The sequence below is a fragment of the Hemitrygon akajei genome, chromosome 25 (genome assembly GCF_048418815.1).
Source record: "Hemitrygon akajei chromosome 25, sHemAka1.3, whole genome shotgun sequence".
Taxonomy (NCBI): Eukaryota; Metazoa; Chordata; class Chondrichthyes; order Myliobatiformes; family Dasyatidae; genus Hemitrygon; species Hemitrygon akajei.
Genome location: NC_133148.1, coordinates 6,125,825 through 6,140,794, shown reverse-complemented (window position 1 = coordinate 6,140,794; position 14,970 = coordinate 6,125,825). Strand labels below are relative to the sequence as shown.

The 14,970-nt window shown below is 44.9% G+C and overlaps 1 protein-coding gene across 4 annotated transcripts in view; it reads right to left on the bottom strand.

Annotated features, from left to right (window-relative positions):
* Positions 1-14,970, bottom strand: part of LOC140716340 (reticulon-1-A-like) — a 161,869-nt gene that overhangs the window by 122,689 nt on the left and 24,210 nt on the right. Inside the window, exons 3-4 of one of the 4 annotated variants that reach the window (XM_073028977.1) lie at positions 6,590-7,375; positions 1,124-1,459 (exon numbers count right to left, since the gene is read on the bottom strand). The exons of 1 other annotated variant lie outside the window; for it this stretch is intronic. In XM_073028977.1, the coding sequence (XP_072885078.1) occupies positions 1,124-1,459; positions 6,590-7,375 (1,122 nt within the window). The remainder of the gene's footprint in view (positions 1-1,123; positions 1,460-6,589; positions 7,376-14,970) is intronic. 2 more of the 4 variants (XM_073028978.1, XM_073028979.1) reach the window with 2 other exon arrangements.

Here is a 14,970-nt window from a genome sequence, read left to right as displayed (position 1 = left end):
AGACTGCAATTAGCATTATTTGTCATGTACACATCGAACATACAGTGAAATGAGCCATTTATGTCAAGTCAAATCAGTGAGGATTGTGCAAATCTTGTCATGCTTCTGGCACCATTACAGCATGCCTACAGTCCAGTAACCTTAAACCTATTTAGTAATACAGTCCGACTTACGGACAACTCGTATTTATGAACTGAGGAAGGAGAACGCTGTCCGCCATTTTAAGTCAGATCGCGACGCCGTCCGCCATTTTAAGTCGTTGCCATTGACACTATGTTGAGTGTTTAACTTTCTATTTGGCTTAATTTTTTCTTAGTAAGATTCACCCTGACCCCACACCCCCCCCCCCACCATTCCGGTCGGCTGGTGGCACAGTGAGATCAGCGAGTTCGATCCAGTGACAGACCGCTCCCGTGCCAGGTTGATGTCGATCCAGTGACTCCCGTACCATCCGTGCCGGGTTGATGTCGAGCTCGCAACTCGACCTCGTTAAAACAAAACTACCCCACAAGTTTAAATTCCCATGCGGAATATTGTGGAGGATCAAATACCCAAACCCGGCACAGCCCCCACGTCCCACTTAGCCTGGCTTAGCATGGTGGTCCTTAGGACCTTGGGAGCCAGTGCAGAGCGGGACCCGCCGCCCGCAGTGTTTCTGTTCCATTGACGGGAAGCGATCGTGATTGAAAATAAACAGGAAATAATAAAGCGTTTGTAAAGAGGTGAAACACCATCGGTCATTGGAAAAGCGTTAGGCTATAGTCGGTCAACAATTGGAACAATTTTAAAGGATAACGGATAAAGTGAGAATAATGGAGCATGTGAAACGCCCTGCCCGATGAAAGCTACAGTTATTACTAAGCAACGCAGTAGTTTAATTATTGGAATACATACGTTTCAAGTGTTTTACATGCATAGAAAGGTAAAATATATACCTTATACTAAGACAAATGTTTGACAAACTGACGCTAAATAATACTGGATGTACTTGTTCCAACTTACGTACAAATCCGACTTAAAGAAGCACTCAGGAACGGAACTCGTACGTAACCCGGGGACTGCCTGTAGACAATTATAGAGAGAGCTTCACTCCCTACCTAAACCAGGTTGTCTGTGGGCTTACCTAATTGGTCTGCAACCTTGAAGAACTCAGTTTTGCAGAGGTCTGTTTGGTCCAAGGCACTGAGTTGCCACGGTGACCACCGGCTGTCCAACTGTGCTTCATCATCCATCACTTCCTGAGCTCCTTGACCAACTGAGACCTGGATGACTGGGGGCTGCCATACAATGGTATCACCACTGATGGTGTTGATGTCACTTGCTCCTGGCTTTGCGTCGTCCACAATGTCCGCCGCTCCCGTGGGCATTAAAGTATCAATGAAACCCACTATCTGCGGTACACCTGGTTTGCTTAGGGTTCCTCCGTGCTCTGGCACGGACACCTCCTCTCCCTCTCCCTCTGCAAGAGTAAAGAACAGCAATAATATCAATCTCCTCATCCATATCGCTGGGACTGTGTGTGTGTGTGTGTGTGTGTGTGTGTGTGTGTGTGTGTGTGTGTGTGTGTGTGTGTGTGTGTGTGTGTGTGTGTGTGTGTGTGTGTGTGTGTGTGTGTGTGTGTGTGTGTGTGTGTGTGTATGTAAGGGATAAGTGTCCTGAACCACCAGTGCGAGTGTGTGTGTGTGTCTGTGTGAGTGTGTGTGAGTGATTGTGTGAGTGTCTGCAGAGGTGTACGTTTTTGTCTGTGTGTGTGTGTGTGTGTGTGTGTGTGAGATTGTGTGTCTGTGTGCGAGTGTGCGCGAATGTGTGCAAGTGTGTGTCTGTCTGCATATGTGTGTGTGAGTGTGTTGTTTGTGTGTGAGAGAGAGTGACTGTGTGTGTGTGTATGTGCCCGTGTCTGTGTGTGTGTCTTTGTGTGTGTGTGAGTGTGTGAGTGTGAGAGTGACTGTCTGTCTAAATGTGTGTGTGTGTGTGTACAATTTGTGCGTGTATCTGTGTGTGTATGTAAGGGATAAGTGTCCTGAACCACCAGTGCGAGTGTGTGTGTGTGTCTGTGTGAGTGTGTGTGAGTGATGGTGTGTGTGTCTGTGTGAGTGTCTGCAGAGGTGTACGTTTTTATCTGTGTGTGTCCGTGTCTGTGTGTGTGTGTGTGTGTGTGTGAGATTGTGTGTCTGTGTGCGAGTGTGCGCGAATGTGTGCAAGTGTGTGTGTCTGTCTGCATATGTGTGTGTGAGTGTGTTGTTTGTGTGTGAGAGAGAGAGTGACTGTGTGGGTGTGTATGTGCCCGTGTCTGTGTGTGTCTTTGTGTGTGTGTGAGTGTGAGAGTGACTGTCTGTCTAAATGTGTGTGTGTGTGTGTAGAAGGGATATGTGTCCTGTACCACCACTCAACGGTATTCAGAAACATGTTAACCTACACTCTGCTGTTCGCCTGATCCTCCCATGAGAACGCACAACATAGAACAGTACAACTCAGAAACAATGTTATGCTGAACTGGAACATCAACCATAGAACACAGTACAGAGCAACACACACAAAATGCTGGAGGAACTCAGCAGGTCAGACAGCATCTATGGAGGTGAATAAACTGTTGACCTTTCAGGCTGAGACCCTGAGGTAAGAGGCCAGAGTGTGGATTAGAAGAAAAGGGAAAGAGGAGAGAAAAAAATTTGAAAAGGAGAAATCAATTTTCATGCTATTGGGTTGGAGGTACAGTACAGGCCCTTCAGTCGACGTGTTTGTTGTCTACACGGACTTCAGTTAGGCCTTTGACAAGGTCCTGCAACATCGGCCTTGTGGGAGAAGTCCGAGATTGGTAGTAGAGGGTTGTCTCCCTGACTGGAGGCCTGTGACTAGAGGTGTGCTGCAGGGATCGGTACCTTTATTGTTTGTCATCTGTATGATAAGATGGTTAACTGGATCAGCAAAATTGCAGATGACACCAAGATTGGGGTGTAGTAGATAGTGAGTAAGGGATCTGAATCAGATGGAAAAATGAGCTGAAAAATGGCAGATGGAATTTAATGCAGACAAGTGCGAGGTCTTACACTTCAGTAGGACCAAACAGTGAACGGTAGGGCACTAAGCAGTGTGGAATACAGATACATAAATAGTTGAAAGTGGCATCACAGATCATAAAGAAAGCTTTTGGATCATTGGCCTTCATAAATTAATGCATTGAGTACAGAAGATGGGATGTTATGTTAAAGTTGTACGAGACATTGGGGAGGCCTACACCGGAGTATTGTGTGTAGTTTTGGTCACTTTTACCTACAGGGAAGATGTAAACAAGGTTGAAAGAGTACAGAGAAAATTTACAAGGATGTTGCTGGGTCTGGAGGACCTGAGTGAGATGGGAAGATTGAACAGGTTAGGACTGCATTCTGCAGAACGTAGAAGATTGAGAGGAGATTTGATAGAATTTGAGGGGGTATAGATTGGGTAAATGCAAGTAGGATTTTTCCACTGAGCTTGGGTAGGACTACTACCAGAGGTCGTGGCTTAAGGGTAAAAAGGGTAAGTTTAAGAGGAACATGAGTGAATCTTCTTCACTCAGAGGGCTGTGTGAGTGCGGAATGAGTTGACAACACAAGGGTCCATGCAAGCTTGATTTCAACATTTAAGAGAAGTTTACTTGGATAGTAGGGATATAGACAGCTATGGTCCTGGTTCAAGTCAGTGGGTGTTGGCAGTTTAAATGGTTTTCGGTAGTACTAGATGGGCCAACGAATCTGTTTCTGTGCTGTAGTTCTCTATGACTCTATTAAATCATGTCTGATCCATTTCCCTCTTAGCCCAATTCTCCCACCTTCTCCCAATATCACTGACTAATCAAGAATCTATCAATTCCTACCTTAAATATACCCAATGACTTGTCCTCCACAGCTGTCTGTGGCAACGAGTTCCATAGATTCACTACTCTCTGGCTAAAGAAATACATCCTCATCTCTGGTCCCTCTGCTTTGAAGCTGTGTCCTCTGGTCTTAGACTCCCCCACCACAGGAAATACCTTCTCCAAATCTACTCTTCCGAGGCCTTTCAACATTCAATGGACTTCAATGAGAACCCCCCTCATTCTTCTGAATTCCAGTGAGTACAGGCCCAGAGCCATCAAATGCTCCTCAAATGATAAGCCTTTTGATCCTAGAATCATTTTTCTTAACCTCTTCTCAAACCTCCAATGTAAATACATTCTTTCTTAAGGGGCCCAAAACTGTTCACAATACTCCAAATGAGGCCTCACTAGTGCCTTATAAAGGCTCAACATTACATCCTTTATTTTATATTCCAGTCCTCCTGAAAAGAATGCCAACATTGCATTTGCCTTCCTCAACCTGTAAATTAACTTTTAGGGAATCCAGCATGAGGACTTCCAAGTCCCTTTGCACTTCAGATTTTTGAATTTTCTCTCCATTTAGAAAATAGTCTAGATTTTTATTTCTCCTACCAAAGTGCATGACCGGTACTGTATTCCATCTATCACTTCTTTATCCATTCTCCTAATCTGTCTGTCCTTCTAAAGCCTCTCTGCTTCCTCATAACTACCTGCACCTCCATCTCCACCAAGTCCACAAAAATGGCCACAAAACCATCAATTCTTAATCCAAATCATTGACATATAATGTAAAAAGAAGTGGTCCAAACACAGACCCCTGTGGTACACCACCAGTCACTGGCAGCCAACCAGAAAAGGCCTTTATTTCCACTCTTTGCTATCTGTCAATCAGTCAATGCTCTATCCATGCTAGTATCTTTCCTGTAATAAAATGGGCTCTTAACTTGTTAAGCACCTTGTCAAAGGCCTACTGAAAATCCAAGTACACAACATCCACCTTTGTCTATCTTGCATGTTATTTCTTCAAAGAATTCCAACAGATTTGTCAGGCAAGATTTCCCCTTAAGGAAACCATGCTAACTTTGATCTATTTTATCATGTGCTTCCAAGTACCCCGGAATTACATCCTTAACAATTGACTCCAATATCTTCCCAGCCACTGAGGTCAGTATCACTGGCCTATAATTTCCTTTCTTCTGCCTCTCTCCCTTCTGGAAGAGTGGAGTGACATCTGCAATTTTCCAGTCCTCTGGACCCATGCCAGAATCCATTGATTTGTGAAAGATCATTACTAAAGCCTCCACAATCTCTTCAGCTACCTCCTTCAGAACCCTGGAGTGTAAACCATCTGGACCAGGTGATTTATCTTCCTTCAGACCTTTCAGTTTCTCAAGCATCTTCTCCCTAGGAATAGCAACTCCACTCATTTCTTCCCCCCAACATTCTTGAACATCTGGTATACTGCTAGTATCTCTCACAGTGAACACTGATGCAAAATGTTTATTCAGTTCCTCCGCCATTTCCTTGTCCCCCTTTACTGCAGTCCAATATCTACTCTTGCCTCTCTTTTTATATATCTGAGAAAACTTTTTATATCTTCTCTCGCCTCTCTTTTTATATATCTAATAAGTTGTCCTGTTTGGCTAACTTATCTTCATATTTCATCTTTTCACTCCTAGTGGATTTTTTTATTTCCCTTCTGATGGTTTTTAAGAACTTCCCAATCCTATAACTTCCCACTAATTTTTGCTCTATTATATGCCCTCTCTTTGGCTTTTATGTTGGCTTTGAATGCTTTTGTTGGCATTCTGTGTCATCCTTCCTTTAGAATACTTCTTCCTGTTTGGGATGTATCTATCCCGCGCCTTCGTCGTCATCCCTGCTAGAGTCCCCTTCCATTCAATTTTGGCCAGCTCATGCCTCTGTAATTCCCTTTACTCCACTGTAACATTGATATGTTACTTTAGCTTCTCCTTCTCAATTTGCAGAGGGATTTCTATTATATTATGATCATTGACCACTAAGGGTAATTTTCAAACCACATCTTTGCTACTGTTTGGAGCAAAATATAATTCCAATTAGGGTCCTTTTACCCTTACAGTTTCTTAGCTCGACCTATAAGAAATTCTACACCTTCCAATCCTAAGTCACTTCTTTCTAATGATCTGATTTCATTTTTTACCAACAAAGCCACCCCACACCCTCTGCCTAACTGCCCGTCCATTCAGTACAATGTGTATCCTTGGACGCTGCTCCCAGCTATAATCTTCTTTTAGCCACAACTCAGTGATGCTCACGTCTGTAACTGCGCTACAAGTTCATCTACCTTACTCTGTATACTGCATGCATTCAAATCTAACACCTTCAGTCCCGTTTGATTTTGTTCCCTTTTTATATTGCAGCTCATCCTGCTGACAGCAATTTTGTCTTTGTTAGCAGTCTTAGTTCACACTGTCTCTGTTTGTAAATCAACTGCCCCATCACTCTGGTTCACATCCCCCTACCAGATTAGACTCTCCCACTATTGGAAACATCCTCTGCTTGGCCACTTTCAATACTCATTAGGTTTCAATGAGATCCACCCCCATTCTTCTAAACCCCAGTAAGTACAGGCTCCAAGCTATCAAATATTTCTCACACATAAAGGCAAGCTGAATTAGCACCTCACCATGCTTCTGGAAGTTGGCCACTATCTCAGGCATCGCTACACACCCTTGGGTGCTCCTGACTTTCTGCCCTGCTGTGCCCTCCTACCTGAGACAGATGGCAGTGAGGGATCTGAAGACAGCTGCTCTTCTTCCATCTCCCTCAGCAGTGGGGGCTTGGCAGCCAGTGACATCACCCCAAGGACTTCTGTAAACTTCACCTTCTCCTTGTTGGAGATGGTACCTTCCAGATTCAACCTTCCTTCCACTTCAGTCTCCATATCAGGCCTCTCAAGATCCTTCTGGTCATTGGAGGCCCCCATTGGATTGACTGGTGTCTGTGTCACAGTCTCATCAAGGCCCAGTCTTGGTACCTCAGTCTCCTCATAGTCTTGGCTGAGCAGAAGAGCTCCTGAGGCAGAGGGAATGGGGCTGCAGAGCAATGGGTCCCAGTTCTCTGCATCCCTTGGTATGGGTTTGGTTCTTTCTGCACCAGCCTTTAGTTCAGGTACACTTTCCCTCTCTTTCTGCTCCAACACCCCAGACAGATCGATGTTATCTTTCTCCATGCCATCCTTGTCTTCCACCAGAAAAGCCTCAATTGTTTCAGTTCGGACTATGCCCCTGGGCACAGAACGCTGCTTATTAGTTGTGTGGGATATATCAGCTGCCAAGAACCCACAGCCACTTCTTCCATCTCCAAACCCCCTCTCAGTGAGGTCGGACAGGCTGCTGGATGGGAAGCAACCAGCCTGAATGAGGGATGCTCTGCATGACAAGGCTGAGTCCAGGGACATCTGGCGTGGGGTGCCCCAGTACAGGGAAGTGTCCGTTGAGACGTCATCATCGGACAGGTCTTGTGCCGTCTGGGGTTCCAAGAAGTCCTCACTGACACCTAAATGGGACAGGGGAGCAAGGAAGTCCTCGGTCATTGGTGACCCCACATCAAGGCTGTGCCTCCAGTAACAGATCTGCTCACCACATCCACATAAACAAAACGTGTCTCCTTCACATCTCCTCCCATGCCCCCAAATCTACTTTCTTTTTGCCTTTGCTCACTGACCCACCTTGCCAGTTATCAAACTGCAGGAACAAGGTGGCAGTCCTGATACAGGTTTTCATCAATAATTCCTTTCACCCTTACACCATTCTGTCACTTTATGTTTTTTGCAGTATTATATTGATTATTACTGTGTACACATTGTACTCTGTGAGTTTCACAAGAGCTAATAATTTCATTGCACTGTTATGTAGACATATATTTATCTGTTTGTTTGTTTATTGAGGTCCAGGAAGAATAGACCCTTCCAGCCCTGTCGCCCATCAACCCCTGATTTAACCCTCGCCTAACCACGGGACAATTTACAATGACCAATTAATTTATTAACCGGAACTTCTTTGGGCTGTGGGAGGAAACTGGAGCACCTGCAGACAAACAACATATTTCACGAGCAGAACATACAGACTCCGTACAAATGATATTGGAATTGAACTCCGAACTCCGTCACCTGAGCATTAATAGCAGCATGCTAACCACTACGCCACTAAGGCGCATATGACAATAAAGTAATGTGATTTGATCTGCCTTGTGAAGCACGTGCATTCAGACTGTACTGACAACACAGAGCTTTCAGTCACATTATTTCATGTTCCCATTCCATCTGTAGTGCCTCACACTGGTATGTTGAGGCCCCATGCAAGCTTGCAGAAGAGCTTCCCACTTTCTGTCTGGGGATCACTGCAGACTTTCTGATTCAAAATCAAATTCAAGGTTGGCTTCATTTGTTGCATGTACATACAGCAAAATGCATCGTTTGTAGTGATCAAATCAGCGAGAAGTGACTGGGCATGCAAGTGTCACCATGCTTTTGACACCAACATCATATGCCCACGGCTCACTAACCCTAACCTGTACAACTGGGATGTAGGAGGAAACCAGAGCCATGCTGTCATGGGAGAACGTACAGATTACTGTGCCCATGGTCTGTTTTTTATCAATTATGCTATTGTTTGCACTGTTGTAACTATATGTTGTAAATATGTGGTTTTGTGCAGGTCTTGTAGCTTTAGTTTTTGGTCTTGTTTGTCTGGTGGGATTGAAGCTCCTTTCCGGGGAACGTGCTAAGATGGTAGCACGATATTAATACGCAGCAGCCTCTCCGGACTCTGGATTGGGGATTGCCAAATGTTATGTGGATTTTCTAGTGTAGTCTGTTTTGTCATGTGCTTTTGTGATAACATTCTGGAGGAATGGTATCTCATTTTTTAACTGCATTGCATCTGTGGTTTTTAAATGACAATAAACTGAATCTGAAATTCCTTACAGATAGTGGCAGAAATCGACCCCCAAGTTTACAGCTGGTGCTGTAACAGCTAACTGTTATGTTACTGTGCCACCCCAACATGCTCAGGTAAGCTAGAAGAGCTAGAAGAATACAGTACAGCACAGTACAGACCCTTCAGCCCTCGATGTTGTGCCGACCCATATATTTCTTAAAAAAGTACTAAACCCACACTATCCTGTAACCTTCTATTTTTCTTTCATCCATGTGCCCCTGTGTAAAAAACTTACCCCTGATGTCTCCCCTAAACTTCCCTCCCTTAACTTTGTACATATGCCCTCTGGTGTTTGCTATTTGTGCTCTGGGAAACAGGTACTGGCTATCCACCCTATCTATGCCTCTCATAATCTTGTAGACCTCTATCAAGTTCCCTCTCATCCTTCTACGCTCCAAAGAGAAAGTCCCAGCTCTGCTAACCTTGCCTCATAAGACTTGTTTTCCAATCCAGGCAACATCCTGGTAAATTTCCTCTGCACCCTCGCCATAGCTTCCACATCCTTCCTATAATGAAGTGACCAGAACTGAACACAATACTCTAAGTGCAACCTCACCAAAGATTTGTAGAGTTGCAACATGACCTCTCTACTCTTGAACTCAATCCCCCTATTAATGAAGCCTAGCATCCCATAGGCCTTCTTAACTACCCTATCAACCTGTGCAGCGACCTTACTCACCCATCCTTCCACCTCTTCATCCAAGTCATTTATAAAAATCACAAAGAGCAGGGGTCCCAGGACAGATCCTTGCGGCACTCCACTAGTCACCGACCTCCAGGCAGAATATTTTCCTTCCACAACTACCCTCTGCTTTCTTCCTGTAAGCCGATTTTTTATCCAAACAGCCAAGGTTCCACTGATCCCACACCTCATGACTTTCTAGATGAGTCTCTCATGGGGGACCTTGTCAAATGCCTTGCTAAAATCCATGTAGACCACATCTACCGCCCTACCCCCATCAATTTCTTTTGTTACCTCTTCAAAAAACTCAGTTAGGCTCGTGAAGCACGACCTTCCCTTCACAAAGCCATGTTGACCATCCTTGAGTAGACTGTACTTCTCCAAATGCTCATAGATCCTATCCTTAAGAATCCTTTCCAATAGTTCGCAGACCACCGATGTGAGACTCACCAGTCTATAGTAACCAGGATTCTCCCTAATACCTTTCTTAAACAAGGGAACTACATTTGCCATTCTCCAATCCTCCAGCATCTCCCCTGCAGCCAAAGAGGATTCAAAGATCATAGCTACTGCTCCAGCGATCTCTTCTCTCACTTCCCACATCAACCTGGGGTATATCAGGTTCAGCCCTGGGGACTTATCAATATTGATGTTTTTAAGATGATCCAACACTTCTTCTTTCTTAATCTCCACATTGTCCAGCACACAGGCCTGTTCTATTTTGACCTTACCCTGATTAAGGTCCTTTTCACTTGTGAATACTGAAGCAAAGTATTCATTTAGCACCTCTCCAACCTCCTCCGCCTCCAGGCACATGTTGCCTTCTTTATCCTTCAGCGACCCCACCTTCATTCTTATCATCCTTTTGTTCTTCACATACGCATAGAACACCTTGCATGTAATCCTACATGCCAAGTACTTCTCATGCTTCCTTTGAGCTCTCCTAAGTCCTTACTTAAGCTCCTTCCTGGCTACCCTATATTTCTCATGAGCCCCTCCTGCTTCTTATATCTAACATATGTTTCTTTCTTCCTCTTGGCGAGTTGCCTCACGTGTTTCATCAGCCACGGTTCCCTTTACCTACCATTTTTTCATTGTCTCAGTGGGACAAACCTATCCTGAACCCAGCACAAGTGGTCCCTAAACTTCCTCCACATTATTTCTGTGCTTTGACCCTTGAACATCTGTTTCCAATTTACTCTCGCTAGATCCTGCCTCATCCCTTTATAGTTAGCCCTTCCCCAGTTAAGTACTTACCCATGTTTTCTGTTTGTATCCTTTTCCATAGCTATGCTGAAGCTAAGGGAGTTGTGGTCACTCTCACCAAAATGCTTCCCGACCAAGAGGTCTGCCACCTGACCAGGTTCATTACCCAGACCTAGATCCAGTATGGCCTCTCCCCTCGTTGGCCAGTCCACATACTGTGTCAGGAATCCTTCTTGAACACACCTGACAAATTCAGTCCCACCTATCCCCCTTGCAGTGAGGAGGTGCCAATCAATATGAGGGAAATTGAAATCACCCATAACTACAATCCTGTATTTCCTGCACAATTCTAAAATCTGCCTGCTTATCTGCTCCTCTGTGTCCCGAGGGCTATTTGGGGGCCTGTAGACTACTCCCAGCACAGTGATTGATCCCTTCCTATTTCTGACTTCCACCCAGACAGATTCAGTGGACACTCCCTCTGCAGCATCCTCCCTTTCTATAGTTGTGATACTATCCCTGACCAGTAATGCTACTCCCCCCCCACCCCTGTTTCTACCTCCCATCCTATTCTTTTTAAAACACCTAAACCCTGGTACCTGCATCAGCCAATCCTGTCCTTCCTCCAGCCAAGTTTCAGTAACGGCTACAACATCGTAGTTCCATGTACTAATCCATGCTCTAAATTCATCCCCTTTAATCCTAATACTCCTAGCATTGAAATAGACACATTTCAACCCCTCAAACTGGCTATATTTATGTTTTGTCCCCTACCTGTCCTTCCTCACCAACTCAGAACACAAAGCTTCATGCTACCTTAGGAGATTAGGGTAGCGTCCTTCTACCCTAATGTCCGCACTCACATTCCGATTTCCACCCCCCACCAAACTAGTTTAAACCCTCCCCAACGACTCTAACAAACCTGCCCACCAAGATATTCGTCCCTTTCCAGTTCAGGTGCAGCCTGTCCGTTTTGTACAGGTCAGACCTTCCCCAGAAGAGATTCCAATGATCCAGAAATCTGAATCCCTGCCCCCTGCACCAACTCTTCATCCACACATTCATCTGCCATAACTTCCTGTTCCTACCCTCTCTGTCTCGTGGCACAGGCAGCAATCCCGAGATTACCACCCTTGAGGTCCTGCTTTTTAACTTCTTTCCTAACTCCCTATATTCCTTCTTCAGGACCTCATCCCTACTCATTGTCATTCATCCCCATGTGGACCATGACATCTGGCTGCTCACCCTTTCCTGAGGATACCGAGATATTGCAGACCCTGGCACCAAGGAGGCAACAGACCATCCACGATTCTCGCTCTCTCCCACAGGACCTCTTATCTGACCCCCTAACTATATCGAATCCCCTATCACTACTGCTCTCCTCTTTTCCCTCCTTCCTTTCTGAGCTGAGGGTCCAGACTTGGTGCCAGAGACGCAACCACTACAACTTGTAGATCGTCCCCACCAACAGTATCCAAAACAGTATACTTATTGTTGATGGGAACGGCCACAGGGTCTGCTCTTTCTGTCTAATCCCCTTCCCTCTCCTGACAGTCACCCAGTTACCTGTCTCCTGACTGTCTCCCTGAAACTCCAATCTATTACTGCCTCTGCCTCCCAAATGATCCGAAGTTCATCCAGCTCCAGCTCCCTAACTCAGTTTGACAGGAGCTGCAGCTGGATGCACCTTTTGCAGGTGTAGTCATCAGGGACAATTGTGCTGTCCCCGACTTCACAAATCCTACAATCAGAGCACTGAACTGCCCTATCTACTGCTTCCATTACCAACTCCTAAGTTAATAAAATTAATTAAAGAAACTTACCCGGCCTTACCTCACTGGGAGCAAGCTCGTTCTCTGTCTCCTCGCCGAAGCCTCTCAACCCAAAGCCTCAAAGCTCCACTCCTTCACCGGCCCACTCAGTCACTGGCCGCTCTGCTCTCACTGTTTGTGTCAGATCTAGCCAGTCCTGCTTTTAAGTAACACTGTAACCCTGGCTTATTTTTTAATTCTGTCTGTTAGCACAGCCTGAGTCTCTCGCTGTGCACCTCGTAGCTTTTACACTCCTTTGTATCAAGAAATGTAGAGGAGGCTTAACCCAACCACGGAGACAATTTAGTGGTCATTTAATAAAAAAAATGAAAAATAACAAGTCTCCAGGGGCCACAAAACAAGAGAGAATGGATACTTAATGCAAGGCAACAAGCTAACTGAAGGCTTGGAGCAGCTGGTTGAGGCCAGCTGGTTCAATGAGTGAACAAGGACTGTGAATGAGAATTGGGTTTAAATAAGCTGCAGGTGATGAATTGGGAACAAGTACCAGAACTCTTGTTACCTGGGTGGAGACTGGGAGATACCTCTCTGTGCAGGCCTGACACTTCGTGTTTTCTCTCTCTAAATACTCTTGTTAACCTTTAAACCAGATAATTTCATCGCATCTTATCCCCAAGTCAATCCTGGCTTCACTTTTCCAGAGACATTCCCTTAGTTTTAAATTACAGAGTGAGCATGGGGGAGGAACTAACTTGTTTTCTCTTTCACATTTCTGACCAACTCCTTCTCTTCCCTCAGACACTGCCTGACCCACTGAGTGTTTCCAGCATGTTCTGAGTTTATTTCAGATTGACGGCTCCTGCAGTATTGTTTCTATTTATTCCCATAATGGTTGGAAGGGAACAAGTGAACAAATTGGAGTCCACGAGAGAAAAAAGACTGGGGATTCAAGTCCCCTGGATGACCAAAGATAGATTAAAATAAATAAGGAATTCAAGTCAGATCTATTATAAGACAATAAATAGATAGGTGGAGGAATAAGTAGTTCTGAGGAAGCAGAGAATCTGCAGAAGGGACAGATTAGGAGAATGGGCAAAGAAGTTGCAGATGAACTATAGTGTACGGAAAGTATGATCATGCATTTTGGAAAAAGGAATAAAAGCATAGATTATTTTCTAAACTGGAAGAAATTTTTGACACTAGAGGTGCATAGGGCCTTGGGAGACCTGGTGCAGGATTCCCTGAAGGTTAACTTGCAGGTTGAGCCGGTAATGAGGAAGTTAAATGCAATGTTAGCATTAATTTTGAGAAGACTAAAATATAAAAGCAAGGATGTAATGTTGAGGCTTCATAAAACCATAAGACAAAGGAGCAGAAGTCGGCCATTCAGCCCATCAAGTCTGCTCCGCCATTTCATCATGAGCTGATCCATTCTCCCATTTAGTCCCACTCCCCCGCCTTCTCACCATAACCTTTGATGCCCTGACTACTCAGATACCTATCAATCTCTGCCTTAAATACACCCAATGTCTTGGACTCCACTGCCGCCCTTGGCAGCAAATTCCACAGATTCACCACCCTCTGGCTAAAAAATTTTCTTTGCACCTCTGTTCTGAATGGGCGCCCTTCAATCCTGAAGTCATGCCCTCTTGTACTAGACTCCCCCCACCATGGGAAACAACTTTGCCATATCCACTCTGTCCATGCCTTTCAACATTCGAAGTGTTTCTATGAGGTTCCCCCTCATTCTTCTAAACTCCAAGGAGTACAGTTCAAGAGCGGTCAAACGTTCCTCATATGTTAACCCTCTCATTCCTGGAATCATTCTAGTGAATATTCTCTGAACCCTCTCCAACGTCAGCACATCCTTTCTTAAATAAGGAGCACAAAACTGCACACAGTATTCCAAGTGAGGTCTTACCAGTGCCTTATAGAGCCTCAACATCACATCCCTGCTCCTATACTCTATTCCTCTAGAAATGAATGCCAACATTACATTCGCCGCCTTCACCACCGACTCAACTTGGAGGTTAACCTTAAGGGTATCCTTCATGAGGACTCCCAAGTCCCGTTGCATCTCAGAACTTTGAATTCTCTCTCTATCTAAATAATAGTGTGCCCATTTATTTCTTCTACCAAAGTGCAAGAGCATACACTTTTCAACACTATATTTCATTTGCCACTTCTTTGCCCATTCTCCCAATCTATTCAAGTCTCTCTGCAGACTCTCTGTTTCCTCAGCATGACCGGCCCCTCCACCTATCTTTGTATCATCAGCAAACTTAGCCACAAAGCCATCTATTCCATATTCCATAATTCCATAAGTTGATATACAACTTAAAAAGAAGCGGCCCCAACACGGACCCCTGTGGTACACCACTGGTAACCAGCAGCCAACCAGAATGAGATCCCTTTATTCCCACTCGCTGTTTCCTGCCAATCAGCCAACACTCTATCCACGTATGTAACTTTCCTGTAATTCCATGGGCTCTT